Source organism: Drosophila tropicalis, unplaced genomic scaffold (genome assembly GCF_018151085.1).
Source record: "Drosophila tropicalis isolate 14030-0801.00 unplaced genomic scaffold, ASM1815108v1 contig_393, whole genome shotgun sequence".
Classification (NCBI taxonomy): domain Eukaryota; kingdom Metazoa; phylum Arthropoda; class Insecta; order Diptera; family Drosophilidae; genus Drosophila; species Drosophila tropicalis.
The window spans coordinates 3,503,385-3,519,962 of NW_027172855.1; the positions used below are offsets into that span (position 1 = coordinate 3,503,385).

General features: G+C 31.8%; 1 protein-coding gene across 1 annotated transcript; it reads left to right on the plus strand.

The window, feature by feature from the left end:
- Positions 1 to 3,652: 3,652 nt before the first annotated feature.
- On the plus strand, positions 3,653 to 6,196 carry ppk (pickpocket). The gene is made up of 7 exons (XM_068284789.1): positions 3,653 to 3,950; positions 4,151 to 4,411; positions 4,472 to 4,982; positions 5,134 to 5,273; positions 5,339 to 5,469; positions 5,535 to 5,775; positions 5,836 to 6,196. Exons 1-7 carry the CDS (start codon positions 3,670 to 3,672, stop codon positions 6,095 to 6,097), a joined length of 1,827 nt encoding a protein of 608 aa, XP_068140890.1. The 5' UTR covers positions 3,653 to 3,669; the 3' UTR covers positions 6,098 to 6,196.
- The last annotated feature ends 10,382 nt before the right edge of the window (positions 6,197 to 16,578 follow it).

Sequence of the window (16,578 nt, forward strand, 5' to 3'; positions counted from 1 at the left end):
ATTCAATTTTTAATTTTTCCAAACGTTTTCATAATTCACAACATGAAATAAAAATATCTGTCATCCATGAGGACACTGCGTCAATTATTCAAAAAGAATTGCTAAAATGTGACTACATATCTTCATTTGTATGTACATTTGTTGAATGGAAAACATTCGTCAATTTGATTACAGGTCTAGACAGGAGCGGATTTCAAAGATTACGCCACCAGAAAGGGCTCAATAGATTTGTGACTTATACTAAGAACATACAAATTTTTTGTTCGGAAAAATTTATGTTACTTTACATACAAATTTAAAAAACCCTTTAGCAATGGCGAATATAGGTATGTTTAAAGACAGAAATGTGACCCTTAAAGTATGCAACATACTCTAGAAGAAAAGGATCTTTATGTTCAAGTTTTAAATTTTAAAATTATAATGAACTTTAGGAAAGGTCTGTGAATAAAATGTTATAGAAAAATGTTTACCTACACAAAGCTTCTGAATTTTGATATGAATTTCAAAGAATAAATTTATTGCATACTTTATGGTGCACCGAAGAATTCAATTTATTTGCTGTTACTTACGACACATTTTTTGTAAAAAGCTATAAGAGAAGATAGGCCCCACAAGGCACCCTAACGACATTAAACCGCTCCTGTCCTAGAATATCTAACTGCAAATAAATGAACAAAAACTTTTGAGAGAATTCGTTATAAAGCCCATTAAATTGTGAATAATTTAAATGAAATGTAAGCAAAAAGAAATAACTAAAGTTGCAAATTGATAAATAAATTGTTGAATAAAATGAAAAGAAAAATGGAAACAAGTCTAGCAACAACCTTATCTATTTGGGTATAGGAATTTTTTTTACGGCTTTGGCATTTACGTCAATGTCTGGCTCAATAATAAGTCCCATACACTCATTAAGCTCATTTATCAATACATTTAAGGGTATGTAAAACCCACCAGTAACCGATAATTATCTCTACAAGCCTAATGATTAATAACCATATAAACGCTCCAAGTCACTTTTTAATATATTTGTATATATCTGTATATCAGAACGTACATGTGTATATATGTATGTACATATATCGCGAATGTACATAGTAATTTAGTGCAGTTTTGCAAGAGAAACACACATTTGATCTGATATTGAGAATCTTGTTAAACAGTAGGCACTCTTGTCCCCTTCTCCCCCTTTGCCCAGCCAGTTAAACAGGGGCGTTGTCGATATACAAAAAAAAAAAAAACAAAGACAATAAAATTAAATAATTACAAGTCGTGAGTGAATTTCACGCGAAACCAAATGCTGATGCACACACTCCGATAATGCTAAAAAGTCCAGATCCGTATATGCACACACACATACTCAGAAACAGGGGCATGGCGGGGGGAAAGGAAGAGTTGGCTGACTATTCGAAATATGCACAACGGATGCCATCCTCTTGACCAACAGACACCAAAAAAACAAAAAAAAACCCCAAATGCACAAACAAAACGAACGTTTTATATCGATGACAATGTCGCCAAATAAGTGCCAAACAACTCGCAGGCTCCGAGAAGGAGAAGCAGGAGGAGGAGGAGGAGCATATAACCAGACCGCACCAAAAGCAAACTAGTACGCAGACAAAATCAAACCAAAACCACGCACGAATGCAGACGATGCTGCCGATGATGTCGATGATGTGACCACCATTTGGTTTCAGCTTGGCTCGGGCCGGCCTGATCACTTCAGTCGCTCCAGCATAAAAGGCGCAAGTTAGCCACTAAATTCCAGGAACATGTTTAAACCATGTCGAGCATTCGAGTGAAAGAGCAATGTAAGCAATGCCAGGCCATGCCATATCATACGGATGGGGTGACAACAATATTTTTTTTTTTTTTTTGGTTTTTTTCCCCCTTTTTGGTTTTTAAAGCAAAAACAATCATAGTAAATATATTTTGCTGGTAGTTAGTTGATTTGATTTTTGAAATTGATTTTTAATCAGAACTGTTTTTTTTTTTTTACTTTTGAAAAGTATTTGACCATGTATGAAAATGAAATTCTTCTTTACTTTTGCTTTCATTAATCATTTTAAAGACCTTTTTTCATTGAAACCCACATAGGTAATTTGTTTTTAAAGATAGTTTTCTTTAAGTTTTTCTTTGCCTTGAGTACTTATTAAAGTTCATTAACCTAGGAACAGTCTGCAGAAAGTGAAACTAGATAGACTAAATATCTAAATAAATTTCTAAAAGTTTCATCACATGATATCATATTCTTGTTAACTATGTCTGAGGAGTCCTCTTAGTTAGGCAACTTCTTAAAATTTCGGACTTGCTGGCCCATCCTAGAATTTGATATGCAGGTTCTTCATCAATACATAAATTTGGTTTTGAAAGTGTGATAAGTGGTTAGAGTGGTCCATAGTATTGTAAATATACAATTTTAACTTTTATCAGATTTTAATGAAAAATATGTCATTCGACGGGAAATTCAATTCACTTTCTTTCGTAGTTCAAGGAAAAAGTACTTTAGTATGAATTAGTGTCGTAAAATGGACTCGCCCAAAGGAACAAAAATTTCCATACAAAATTCAGATTTTCAATTGCCTCCAAATCGAAAGATGTGGTTAAATCAAAAAATTGTTGTATGCAGTTTATCTTAGTTCTACAACTTCTTTAAAGAGTTGAAACGTCTATCTTTAATATTTAAGATTTTGGAAAAAACGTCTTAAATATACAAATGCCCCCCGAAAAACGGACTTCTCTTTGTTCAAATTCATTTGTGAAAAAAACGGTTTAAAGTATGAAGACCATTTTTACGGTATATAATCTGAACACAATAATCAACAAATTACAGAAAAAATTATTCCATTAAGGTTTTTCGTGTCCGCCACTGCATACTTAAGGCCTTAAAAAAAACTATATATAATATAGTGTCGTCTTAGCCGGTTTACTTTCAGATAAAAAATACGTTACTTTTTAACGTTAATTTTGCATACCCTTCTTATAAGTATATAGAAGATTTTAGGAAACTTTCATGACTGTTTTGCCTGTTTACTTGAAAAATATATCAAAGAAATATTTATGTTTTGCTTCGAAATAAGTATGTTTATTTTACAAGTATTGTTTCTTTTATGTTTAATGAAGGAATTATTATCTATTATAAAGAGGCAAGAAAAAAGAACATTTCTGCGACAATTTATTGATATATTAATAAGCGAAATTCCCTCATTTCCAAGCTCTAGAATATAATCATTTCTAGATAGGCAAATAAATAAGGTTTTACTTATTGTACGAGGCATTACCCTACCTAACCATCCCTTGTCTTGCATGGTCAAAATCGTGAAATAATGTCTAAATGTTTTAAGTGGCTAAACAAATATTCAAGTGCATATAATTTTAAGATAAACTAATGCCTGCTTTAAGCACTTTTATAGTCATATACATTTGGCCATAATTTATAATTAAATGAAAGTACATGAGGAGCTACGCATGAAATAATATCCCAAAGCTCATTGTTGCACATCCCATGGGCGCCACAAGACGCACCTAGTTTTCCTTTTTTTTCTTTCTGTTTTTGTTAAGTTTATTTTGTTATTGTGTAATTTATTTATCCAAGTGTCACGTCAGCTATAAAAGGATAGAAACGCGTGCATGTTGGGTTAGTTGGTCACTTGCTTTTCGTACAGCAGGAATATGGCCGAAACTAAAGGTGAAGGTGAACCGGTAGAGGTGGAGGAGAAAGCATGCAATATTTTGCCAGGGCCAGAATTGCTTACCATACCTGGTATGGATCAGCGTGCTAGCATTGCTTCGGCAGCTTTAAGTGATGTGCCCAGTGATGTGATAATCAAGTCGAGAATACGTTATGGCAGTCTTTTGTCGGCTTGTAAGGGCTTGCTCTTGGAATACTCAAAGAGTACAACAATTCACGGCATTCGTTATATATTCGAAGTCCATAGGCCGATCTATGAGAAGTGAGTTTGTGTACACAACTTTTTGATCCCCAAAGTATGCAATAAGCAATCCAAAAATTGATTTTTGAAAAACTTAACAACGTTTTCGAATGTCGTGTGGATAGAAGATGTTGTTCAAGTAACTGAGTCCTATGGCTTACTTTAAGGATCAAAGATCTTTCTGTTTAAAGGAATAAAGTAATTACGTGTTTGTCTTACAGATTATATTGGTTGGTATTCACTTGCATATCGGTATATTTTGCCATATCGCTTATTTGGGATACATATCTCAAATGGCAGGACTCACCGGTTATATTGGGTTTCGATGAGACTCTGGTGCCAGTGCACCAAATACCCTTTCCGACCATAACCATTTGCCCTGAAATCAAAATGGAACGAAATATGTTTGATTTCACCAACGTTTCGCGTCTCATGTGGGAAAACTATAAGAACGGCAATGACTCAGAAATCGACAATGACGAGTTGAGTCGACTACTGAAAAATTCTAGAAATAAAGTAATTGAACTTTAAGATCCTTTCAGATTGATTCGTATGGCCGCTGCTATGCATATTTGTGATGCGGATGTCGTTAAACGTTTTATGCCCTTAATATCGCAAATGCAACCGCCTTCAGTTGATGTTACCGATACACTTATCGAGCTGACCATTACGAAAAATGTCACAGCTCCGTTTTGCAAATGGAACGGTCGTTTCTATTTTTGTGATAAAATTCTGGATTTTGTGGCCACCGATGAGGGAATTTGTTATCAATTCAATGGCCTAAGACCAAAAGATATCTATCGGGATGAGAATTTCATAAGCTACAGAGATCCGGATATTGTGAATTTTGATAATTATTTCGATGTTGAGTTACCCAAATTGAATAATATCACAGGCAGTTGGTCATTGGATACGGGCTATGTGGATCAATTGCAGAATGCATATCCACAGCGAACGGTATTCTCATCGGTACGCAATGGTTTCTTTGCCTTTTTGCAAGGATTGGAGCACAATTTCGATTACGATTGTCGCAGCTATAGGCAAGGCTATAAGGTGAGTGCTTATCTATTGAACTTATACTTATCAAGGCGAACCTAGGAATAAGAAATGAAAAAATAGCTCCTTTAAATAATTATTGCATACTTTAGGGGGCACATTTAGCTCATCCACCTTTTTTATGAGTCAAATGTAATACTTTTTACAGGTGTTCCTCAATTCTCCCGAGAGTGTGCCCCTCACCTCAGGTAATTATATACTTGTCCCTCATGGCGATGAGGTGATGGTCAGTGTCTTACCCAACTATGTCATGTCAACGGATAATTTACATGAAATTAGTCCTGACAAGTAAGTGTGAAATGAATTGGAATATAAACTTTCTATAACTATACACCTTTCCCCTCTACTGTTAGACGTCAATGCTTCTTTGATGATGAACGCAGTTTAAGGTTCTTCCGCTCATATTCACAGACTAATTGCCAAGTTGAATGTCTGGCCAATTACACAGTTTCGAAATGCAAATGTGCCAAATTTTGGATGCCCAGTAAGTCATTTGAAACATATTCTTTTTGATTTTGAAACTATTATTGTTCCCCGCCCATTTAAAAGAGCCCTTGGGTACTCCGGTGTGTGGCTTAGATGATATACCTTGTTATACCGCCGCCCAGGATGAACTAACTATGCTTTTGCAAAATGAAACTGCCCAACAATCGGTTGATCCTAATGCCCAACTCAGTTGCAATTGCATGCCCTCTTGCACATCATTGGAATATAATTTCGAAATTTCCCGAGCACGTTATGACTTGGCCAAGACTATAAGAGCCTTCCGTGAAGAATATGAGCACGATGAGTGAGTTACCGAAAATCAACAATTTTTTTATACCATTTAATATGATTATTATTTTTGCAGTGCCCGAGGCTCGCGTCTCTCGGTCTACTTTAAGGAAAATCAATTTACAGCCATTAAACGAACTATTCTCTTTGGTGTCTCCACTTTGATATCAAATTGTGGCGGCATTTGTGGTCTCTTTATGGGAATCTCTTGTTTGAGTTTTCTCGAGTTTCTCTATTTCTTCTGTATGCGCATTTGTGGCAGCTGTCGGGATAGACGTAAGCATAAGAAACAACAAATCTTTCCGGAATGCGGTGTAATCATTGAAAAGGAAAACTAGTCATTTGGGCTTTATCATTAACACAATTATGATTCAACTATGATATAGAATCAAACTATAAAATCGCTTAATAAACAATTTGATCTAATGTCAGCTTAATTTATTTATCTTTTTATTGACAAATATTAAGTATTATCTGTGACTTCTCTATATAACATAGAGAATGGGAAATAAGTTACAAAAAAACAAACAATTTTTGTGTCTGTAAAATCTATTTTAAAGGCAAAAGTTTGAATTACTGATGTCAGGTACCTGCTAACTTTGAAGTTTAAAGGACTATTTGTAGTGTTCGGAGTAAACTTGTTAAATAATACGTAAATACATAAAAGGGAGAGGTACATACATTAGTGGCCATAAATTTTTGGACTTCAGTTTATTTCACTTCAATTTCAAATGCTGTTTTTGACTAGCACGTGCTTCACATTGAAACAGTGAATACTCTATAAAACGAATCTGAATCGAATGGAGTTTTAGTGCTCAAAAATGTATTCCAGCAATTTAATAAAAAAACTTTCCTTAATTTGAGTAAGTAAATCGTTAAACCTAAAATATTTCTATCAAAGCGGTACTGTATTTTCAAATGAAATGAAAGAACTTTTTCCTCGTAGTAAGTCAATAAAACAATGAAAATAATCAATAAAGTGAAAAAATAAACGAATCAATATATTTATTCAAATGCCTTAAAATTTGTCTTTAAATGAACTTTCTTTAATCTTAAAAAGTCTTCAAATTAACTTCACTGAAGACTTATAGAACAAAAGAGAGTCAATTGTCCAAATACTTATGGCTCTTAGTGTGGTTAATGACAAGTCTCTTAATAGCCCACCTCCGACACGAGGTAATGCTTAGTCGGCTAACATCTAAAAGAGCAACAAGAGGAAAAATTTCTTTTTCAATATAACAGTCGACTGTTCATTTAACCAAAATATATATATTATAAATAGTTAAAAGTTAATATATAGAAATTTAGATGATAACTTGACAGACGGAAAAAAAGGACATTTTCAACATAAAACTTTATAATGATTTTCCGGGTAATTTTTAATGTTTAATGTTTCTCAGTACTAGAACCTAACAAGATTATACAATACTTTCGTTTTAATTTATACATGCTAAATACATAAAACAAAATGCTGAATTTAGCTAAAATATAAATGGTTCTAGCTAATTTTTAAAAGTCAAGCAAATGATTGAACAAAACTAGGGTAAATGTGATAGTTTGATTTCAAATTGCATGACCAAGTCATACAAGTCAAAGCGACTCAAATTAGTTATTCGGTTAGGTTAGATCAAGCTATATTAGTCTTACATTTCCACTTTAATTGATTACAAATTAAAAATGCATTTTAATTAACACACTGGTGGCAATTGATTTGCTCTAATTAAATGATAGTCACACTTTGGCAAACATAGAAATAAATTCAATTGCAAAGAGCTTGAGCAATTTACTTGAAAACCTGTTTTGAAGTATTTATTTTTTTTGTTTTCTATTTTTGAAAATATTTCACTCAAAAGCTCAAGTATTTAGCATTCCGCAAATGCTTTATTCTAATCTATTGTCACATCTAATGACTTTTGTCATTGGTAACAAATCATAAAACCAAAAATATGTGAAAGTCAACAAAATAAAATATTAATAATATGATTTGAATTTTCTTTGATCTCGAGAGTTGAGTTCTTCTACTCGCTGTCGTGTGGCTGTCAAAAAATTATGCTTGAAATTTATATTTCGGTCATCAATGAAAGATCACTCAGGAATAAGTGAGTATATCTTTAGGTTAAGTCTTTAAAACATTTGATTTCCAAAATGAAAAACCTTTCTACAATATTTATATAGTATGCTGGCTGACAAATTGTTGGCACAGCTGTTTCATATGTGTATGTTTTTGAAATAAGCAGGCGGGATTTGAGTTAATGACCCTCAACCGTTTCACTTTAAGTTGTTTATGGCTTTTGTGTGACGAAAATAAATTCCATTTGTATGTCGCTAAAATTCATTCGATGTAGAAGATTTTACAAAAAATTTATATATCTATACTTAGTATTATGTTAGCATAAATCATCTACATACATACATATATAGATAGATTTTCGTATATGCACTTTCCGCTCATAAATTGTAATATATTTCACAACATTTCGAAGAAAATTAGGCACTCTAATTTTATTGCCGTTTTTCCACATTCAAGTTATAAGAAGATACCGAAATAGGAAGTACACTACACCAAAACTAATCGAAACTGATTTAAATTCAAACCGAAATACAAAACAAAACCGAAACTTGAGAAGAAAAACTTCAAGAAACGCACTGAGCACCAATTGGTGCACAATTCGTATAGACCCGTTTTATACCTCATATCTTTTTGACATGAAGATTTTAAAGAGTATTTCGGACATTAAAAATCAACAGGCAGTAACAAGATCATAAATCAAAGAAGCTAATCACCATTTATTTCATCAAGTAATCAAGTAATAATAAAAAAAACTGGGACAAAAGAATTTTCTTCTATTTTTGAGATGGTATCGTCGATGTCTATGTACCCTATATGAAGCTGAAACACCTTCTTTAAGTTATAATCCCTTGACTTTATAGGATTAGTTAGTGATTAGTTAAAAATTTATATTTGAATGACATTTGGAATTCCTTACGCTGATGATTTTAATGTCATTTACATATTTCTATTAACAAAGCAATCCGAATCAACAGCTTCAAAATCAAAACACAAAATATGGACTCACCTACAGGGAGATCATCCAAAGTGGCTAAGCAAGCTAAACGTTACTGTGGCCTTCGCAATCATTATTTTCGGGAGCCGTGCAAGACAATCAAGGAACCGAGTTTGTTAAAATTTGCCCGGAAAATAAATTGTGACCTAACTGCCAGGACCTTAGTTTGTGGCGATTGCTTAGACGTATTGCAGACTGTGTATATGACCAAAATGAGGAACGCCATTCGACATCAGAGGAATCTGCAGGTGCGAAGCTCAACTAGGATATCATCTAACATCCCCACACGGAAGCGTCCTTTGGAAGAGGGAACAACAAAATATGCATTAGGATCAGAGGCCAAGCGACAACGTTTGGATAAGCTCACAGCTAAGGATGAAAATAAATCACTACTCACTTCTAATACAGGCAGTGGAACTCGATTGCCACAATTTGTTCCGATTTCCACGCGACGTGAGTTTATTAGGAATGGACCAGAAATGGATATTTATTTGAATGACACTATTGACTTATAATGTTATCTATCCATTAAGTTTTCAGTTCACAACTTTTCAATTATTGCTAACAAAATAAATTCCAATGAAATAAATCGTTATCTAAGTAGTGAAATGTTTCAAGATCTTTTGGTTATCCTTCTATAAAGATTGTTAGATTGTCTTAATAATTCAGTTTGAAGCATGGAAGTTGTTTGATTTAATAAAATGTTTGTTAATATTATATCTTAGTCTATGAGATTCTCGAACTTTGTTTCATTGGGCAAGTTTTCTTATTACCAGACATGGCAAATTGATCCAGAACTTTAATGCTACACCTCAACTTGATTCCTAAAATCTATTAATTTTCTTTAAATTCTTTTATATCCAAGGGAAATACAAGGAAATTTTATATATAACCTTTAACCTTTCGAATTTTTCTTTTTAACAATGTAATGGTAAATCTCGATTTTATAATATGACCAACATCAAGGGCCAGACGAGGATTCAAATAAGGGGGAGGGTTACCATTTTTTAACTGAATTTTTGTATCAACTTTTGATTGGAATTGCTTAAAAGAAGTAGAAAATTGAATATCTTCAAATATATTAAACTGAATTTATTATGATAAACAAAAATTTAAGAAAATAGTATCTTAAATTGAATAAATTTTTCAAAATATTTATATAATTTATGGCTTATTATGTCTTGAGATTGAAAATTATAATAATACTTTACCAATCTCCGATACAGTTGCTTGTTTGTAGTGAGATGACATTTTTTTACGTATTATAATTTAAATTTGACTTTCTTATCATTTAATTACCTTTTAATCTTTAATTACCTTTTAATCTTAAAACCACATCAGTCAATCTTTTAAGAAATTCAAGTTCAAAAGGACTCAGTGCATTTTTGTCATAAAATAGAGAAATTTCTCTGAAAGGTATTGATGGGTTAACTGGTTTTTATCGAGAGCTTAAGTCCTGGAAATTTATTGGTAAAATAGGATATCGGCTATCGTAGGACTTTCATTCCCACATTCCTAGTAGAAGACCATTCCTATATAATTATCTACAATTTTCTTCTGAGAGCTTAACCCATCTGTAGGATCTAAATCGGGCGAGATCTGATGGAATGAAATGGATAGTTGAAATTATTTTGGCTCTTACCTTTCATTGATATACCCTTTGAGTTGAAGTATAAAGGGTACTACAGATGATAAAAACAGCAAAACAAGAATTGTCATATATTTGGGCCATTTTTCAAATAGAATAAGACACCAGCTAGTCGTAGAACTCATAAATAAATCGCACAAAATACAACGTACTTAACATTAGTATTTCTATATGCCGATTTACGTATGTATGTATATACAGGGAGACATGTATAATACTGCAAAACATTTCGGATGAAATAATGTGTAGAGAAACACAAATTAGAAAAACAAATAAATAAAAATCTTTAAGCTCCAACACCAACGCCTATGTCAGGTCCATGCCCACTCCCAAAAGAGCATTTCCCCTTAGAGCATTTTAAAAGTATTTTCAAATTAATTTTTATTAGCCGACGGCTAATAAACAAAAATAAAAACTTAAACAAATGCACAGACACACACACACAGACAAACACACACCTTAAGAGCAAATATAAATCTAGTCAAGAGAAAGGAGAAAAATAAACTAAAGAAACGAAATATTTTTATTAGCATGTCGCGACATTTTTCAAGGCACATGTTTAGAATAATGTGGGCCCCACTATTTAACCATTTCACTTTCAGAATCCGTTTATATATATATATATATACTTAGGTGGATATATATATGTATGTACAATCTGCTTTCTGCCTCGATTCGTGTGTCTTTTAATTTAATTTATTAATCGTGCGTGTTCCCACAGAAAACAATTTTTGTGGGTGGGTGATGGCTATGCGACTCACTTGAGATCTGTCGTCTGAGATGTGGAATGTTTTTTTTTTCTTCTTTTTGTGGGTATGAAAATTAAAATTGCTCAATGAGTGAACCAGTCGGCGCACACACAAATTAAGATGCTGTGCCCCCTCAAATAGACAAACACACACACACACACTCTCTGAATAGAGGCCGTGAATCATGAAAGCGAATCCATTAAAAATGTTGAATATCTTAATGGTAGCTAATGGCTAATTGTGAATTATTATATTTAGATTGAAACAGTTGTTGATAGCCAGTTCCCAGTTATTTTTATTTATTTTCAGAGAACTTTTCTTGCATATTAAAATCTAGTTCATTATTAAATGCCTATTGCAACTGGTTCTAAAGTTTTCAAATCAAATTATTAATCATTTACTTTTACAAGAACTATGTGGAGTACTTCTAAAAAGAAAGAAATACATAACTTTAAGGACAAAATATGTTTATCAAAAAGTTTATGGAAAATTAAAAAGAAAAGACCAATCCCAAAATGAAAACCTAGACTCCATTTTATGGCTTGGATTGGATATAATCTATGTTTATTATTCCACTTTTAAATTGTCAATCATTGTGATCAGAAATACACTCTCAGCCACTTGAATAAGAACACTCTTGTATTCATTTTGCTTTGTTTTTTTCGGTTCCGTCTCTATTTCAACGAACTTTAATTATTTATCGATTAAAAGTACGGTTCACTGACTATAGATAGAACCCAAAAAGAGAACAAAAGAATGCAGTTAGTCAAAAAAATAGAGCTTTTTATGCGTCACTTGAATAAGAACAGAGGACTTATTAGTGTCTCGTGAACGTTCGCTTAAGTTGTATCAACTTAATTAACTTAAAATGAAAACTTAATTTTGTTTATCGCATTTTCTTATAAACTACTGTTTACTGTTTTACACCAAGTGTTCTTATTCAAGTGACCGACATCGTTCTTTTGTACTTCATTCATAATTACTTTTTTCTTAATTAAACAAATTTAAAATTTGGCAACTTTATGTATTCTCATTGGAAATAATTAAACTTTGATTAGAAATTAAAACCAAGTCAAGAGTATAAAGAGTTTTAACATGCCAGAACGAATAAAAACAAATTTCGGGTGTTCTTATTCAAGTGGCTGGTAGCGTATATTTGGACTGTTTAAACTTCCTTAAGTGTCACCTCGATTGTAAAATGTTACAACTTGTTTTCAGCTTAGTTTACAAAACGACTATATATAATATAAACGAGTTCCAAAACTCTTCGCCAAACTTATTGATTAAGCGTCATTCGCTTTACTAAGTGGAAGATTTTATAGAAAGATCTTGGTATACATCAATATAAGATCCAACTAGTACTAAATATAAGCCATTGGACTATCGTAACATGGCCAACTATACGCACTGCAAAATGTCAGATGAGTAGAGGACACTTTTTTTCGAATTAAGTTTCAACTATTAATAAACGTTGTTTATAATCTTACTTTTAATTAAAAGAGGTTAGAGTTAGTACTCCAAAATCTCAATTATAATTTAAAGAGATAAGCGTTAAGTATTTAATTGAAATTAAATAAATTATTAGTAATTTTCTGTAAATTTACTTATGGAGTCGAAAGTAAGTATTGCAGAAGTAAAACAATTTAATAGTTTTAAAATACTTATTTTGTTATGAATTTCTAAAATTGTTGAAATATTTAGTTTCGTTAGTTTTAGCCTAACTAAATTCCTACCCTGATTAGTAATTTTCATTTAAAAATTATGAGTATTTATTTAAAACTAGTTTAAATTTGATATAATTTCTATTTATCATTCGTTGATCTATTTAAAACGTACTCTATAAGTTTTTATTACATTAGTATGTTTAATTTTCTTATAAACTCTTTATAACTTTTAAATTTATTGTTAAGCTTGATGTAAAGCTAGTTAGTTTATCAATTATTCCAATCAAGATGAAAAGCAGCATTTTAAATAAAAATACAATTTATAAAGTATTATACGGTACAATTAAATTGGAATTGTCGATAGAATTTCTAATTGCTTGTTCGATATTCAACTAGATGGATGCCCTCCGCCTAACGACTGACTACCTCACCCAATGATTATGCTAATTACTACGATGCCTCTAACAGATAATTCAACCTACATCCACATTAGTGTGTGTGACTATGTCTATGTAATTATACTCTTTTAATGGGGTACATTTATTTTGTTTCGATTGGATGATAAAAGGATTTTTAAGCATTCCTTTTCTGCAATAGAAGTTTTAAAATGATATCAATAATTGCCACACATTAGAATTTGGAGTCTTTAAGGCATTTTATAGACTCGCAGAAAATGGGATTAATAGTTTTTTGATCTTCTATATAACTAATTCTCTGGAAAGGTATGTGCATCTCCTTGCTTAACATTTTCAACTGATTGCTAGGTCATTAGAAACATAACAGTCCTCGGTAGATGAGTTGTCCAAGTGGGATTTAGGCAACTGAACAACGAGTATCCGGTTCAAATTCCAGGCTCCATCCATAGATGTAGTTTTGGTCTAAGCCGAAGGTTATAGTTGCCCAATGCTTGTAAAATATAGTTGGGTTGATAGATTACAACTATATCCTATACTATACGATATTTTTGACAAAAAAGTCAAACAAGACTAACGCTTAATAACTTTTAAGAGCAAACAATGTAACATACATACATAACATACATAGATGATTTCACATAAAGAATAGAACATGTCTTTAGCATCTAATTGGTAAGAATTTGTGGACTATGAGTCAAACATTTAATCCGGCTGATAACTTGAATTCAAAGTCGATGCCAAAACAGCTAATAAGGCAGGTTAATTAAAGGGATCAATTATATATTATATTCGTAAAGTTGCATTCAACATTCAAAAATTTCTATCTCGAAATCTTTTAATATTTAAAACTGAAAGGGTATTAATACATTCGACTTTAGCAAAAAAAAATGTAACCCTTTTTCCATTTTATAATTTAAAATGTTGTCTTTTTCCTCAAAGCCAATTAATTCAGTTTTATTACAATATTGTTGGGAATTTTCTTTGGTTTATCTTTTGCTGACCATCGTCATATTTAAGTTAATTGCTTTGCATAAATTTTTAATGCGGTCAAATTAATTAGCTGAGCTCAATCAGTAGATACATACATATATATTTTTACCCATTGTTATTGCTGACATTGTTGCTGTTGCTATGTATCAACAAATTATATATTTATGCATAATGCAAGAGTTGTGGCTTATAAATGTAGCTGTCAGTTGTCATAATTTATAGAATAACTGTCAAAGTCTGTAACACCTTTGAACACGATTTTAACTCCCCAAATGCCAGCAACACTAACAACAACAACACAACATAATAAAAAAAGAGGCTACCCCCAAAAACAAAAATATATGAATCAAATCAGACTCTTATTGCTCCGTTGCCATAATCATACCGTCAACATTTTTTGATTTATGTACACAATTCTGGCTTTTTTTTTCTTCTCTCATTCTGTTGGACACGCTCTTGGGAGCGCTGCAAAGCAACCGAGCAGCTTCAATGAAAATAACCGTTAGTGGGTTAGCCAGGTTGTAGGTTGATTGGTAGTATGGTAGGTAGGCTTCATGTCGAGGCTTTGGAAGTTATGCGACAGTTGATTATGATTAAGTGCTAAGTCAAAAGCCAATGCTGAATATCATTTTCTATGTTTTAGTCATAAATAATATTGAATACTCTGTTTATCACATAAAAAGTACATCAACTAATTGGTTAGTCAAGGTAAGCAGTTCTTAAAAGTTTATTTCTAATCGATATTTTCTTCTGGTTAGCTTTATTTATATATAACTATCATGGGTGGATCTGAAAAAACTATTTTATTTAGGCAAAGTCTTGGTACAATTTAATTACATTATGAAGGTAATTATGAGGTCAATGAAGATTATTTCAAAGGCAACACACAGAAAGGTGAGCAGGTTGCCCGTATAGCTATTTCAAGAACTACCAAGTTTTATCATCAGCAGACTTTGCTAAAGAACTCCAGAATTGCAATAGCCATACCATGTCTTCAACGCTAAAACTAGTTGGGAATTGGTACAAGTCTTTTTACAATATTAAATACTAAATTAATAAATTATAATGCAGAAATAGTTTATTTGTCTATATTCAACTGACTTTAATAGTTTATAGAACAGAAAGTGAAACATTTTGAAGCATCTATAAGAAATATTAATCTATAGAAGAATTTTAAGAAAATCCTTGAAGTTAAAATTGTTAAAATTTGCCTTGGTTCGTTTGTATTTTTGCCTTTTTATATAGGAAACATTAAAAAAATCAATTCAAACATCAATTTTTTTAAAACTATTGATGTAGAATATTTTCTCAAAGTGAAATCTTTTATATATCTGTTTATTTTCTATTTAAATATGGTTTAATTGTAAGTTCTTTTTAAAAATTTAAAATTCTCACTTCATTATAGATAGTGTATTTAGTCTAGTGTTGAGATGAATCTACATCAAAGACAGTTTTGCCATATTTATTATGCCAAACACAAAGCTCTTGGCTCCTAAACAGTTTTGTATTTTTCTTTTGGCTACGGAAACAGTCAGAGCGGAAGTTGCATGCAAATTTTCATCTTACCGAACATTGTCATACACATATATTTCTTTATGCTCCACACTCACAATCAGTAATAACATCAGAAATAAAGTATATATATTTGGGACATTTCCATCTACAAGATTGCCATTTTAGGACAATTTGTTGTATGTAATGTGTAAAAAAACAAATATACAAAAAAAAAAAAAAAATCACAAATCAAACTTAAATGCATGCATAAATCAATCAATCGCACCATTTGATAGACAGAAAGACAGTCAAGGGAGACTCATATAGAGAGAAATATACATAGATGGACAGAGACGAATGTGAGAGGAGATTGGGAGATATTCAGTCGAGAGCTGACTGACAGACGGTTACGTCTTTGAGACATTTGTTTGTAAAATATATATTCAAGTCCGAATAATATAGAATATTTTAATACCCTCTAATTACATTAGATTTTTATAAATTTTATATCACTTTCTCAAGCACAGTGTCTTCAATAAGTTATGGAATTCATGAAAAATTAAAATTAATTTTATACTATTTTGGATTTATATAATAAGCAAGTTGGTCTAAAATCGTGCTCTTATTAAAGCTTTAAAGTTTATTTTCAAACTGAGACAAAAGTACTGAATGACAAATACTTAACAATCTTAAGTGTATTCTAAAATACATAAATCAGATTTCTTAATAAAACTAACATCAACAAAACTCTTTAAAAATGGAGTTTTGTCTCTGAAAGTATATTTAGGGATAT

Bases quoted from the DNA above. Each gene is read 5' to 3' on its own strand.
- ppk (XM_068284789.1), top strand. From the start codon at position 3,670: ATGGCCGAAACTAAAGGTGAAGGTGAACCGGTAGAGGTGGAGGAGAAA. The intron at 5,274-5,338 runs GTAAGTGTGAAA...CTCTACTGTTAG, and splicing joins CATGAAATTAGTCCTGACAA to ACGTCAATGCTTCTTTGATG. The intron at 5,776-5,835 runs GTGAGTTACCGA...TTATTTTTGCAG, and splicing joins GAAGAATATGAGCACGATGA to TGCCCGAGGCTCGCGTCTCT.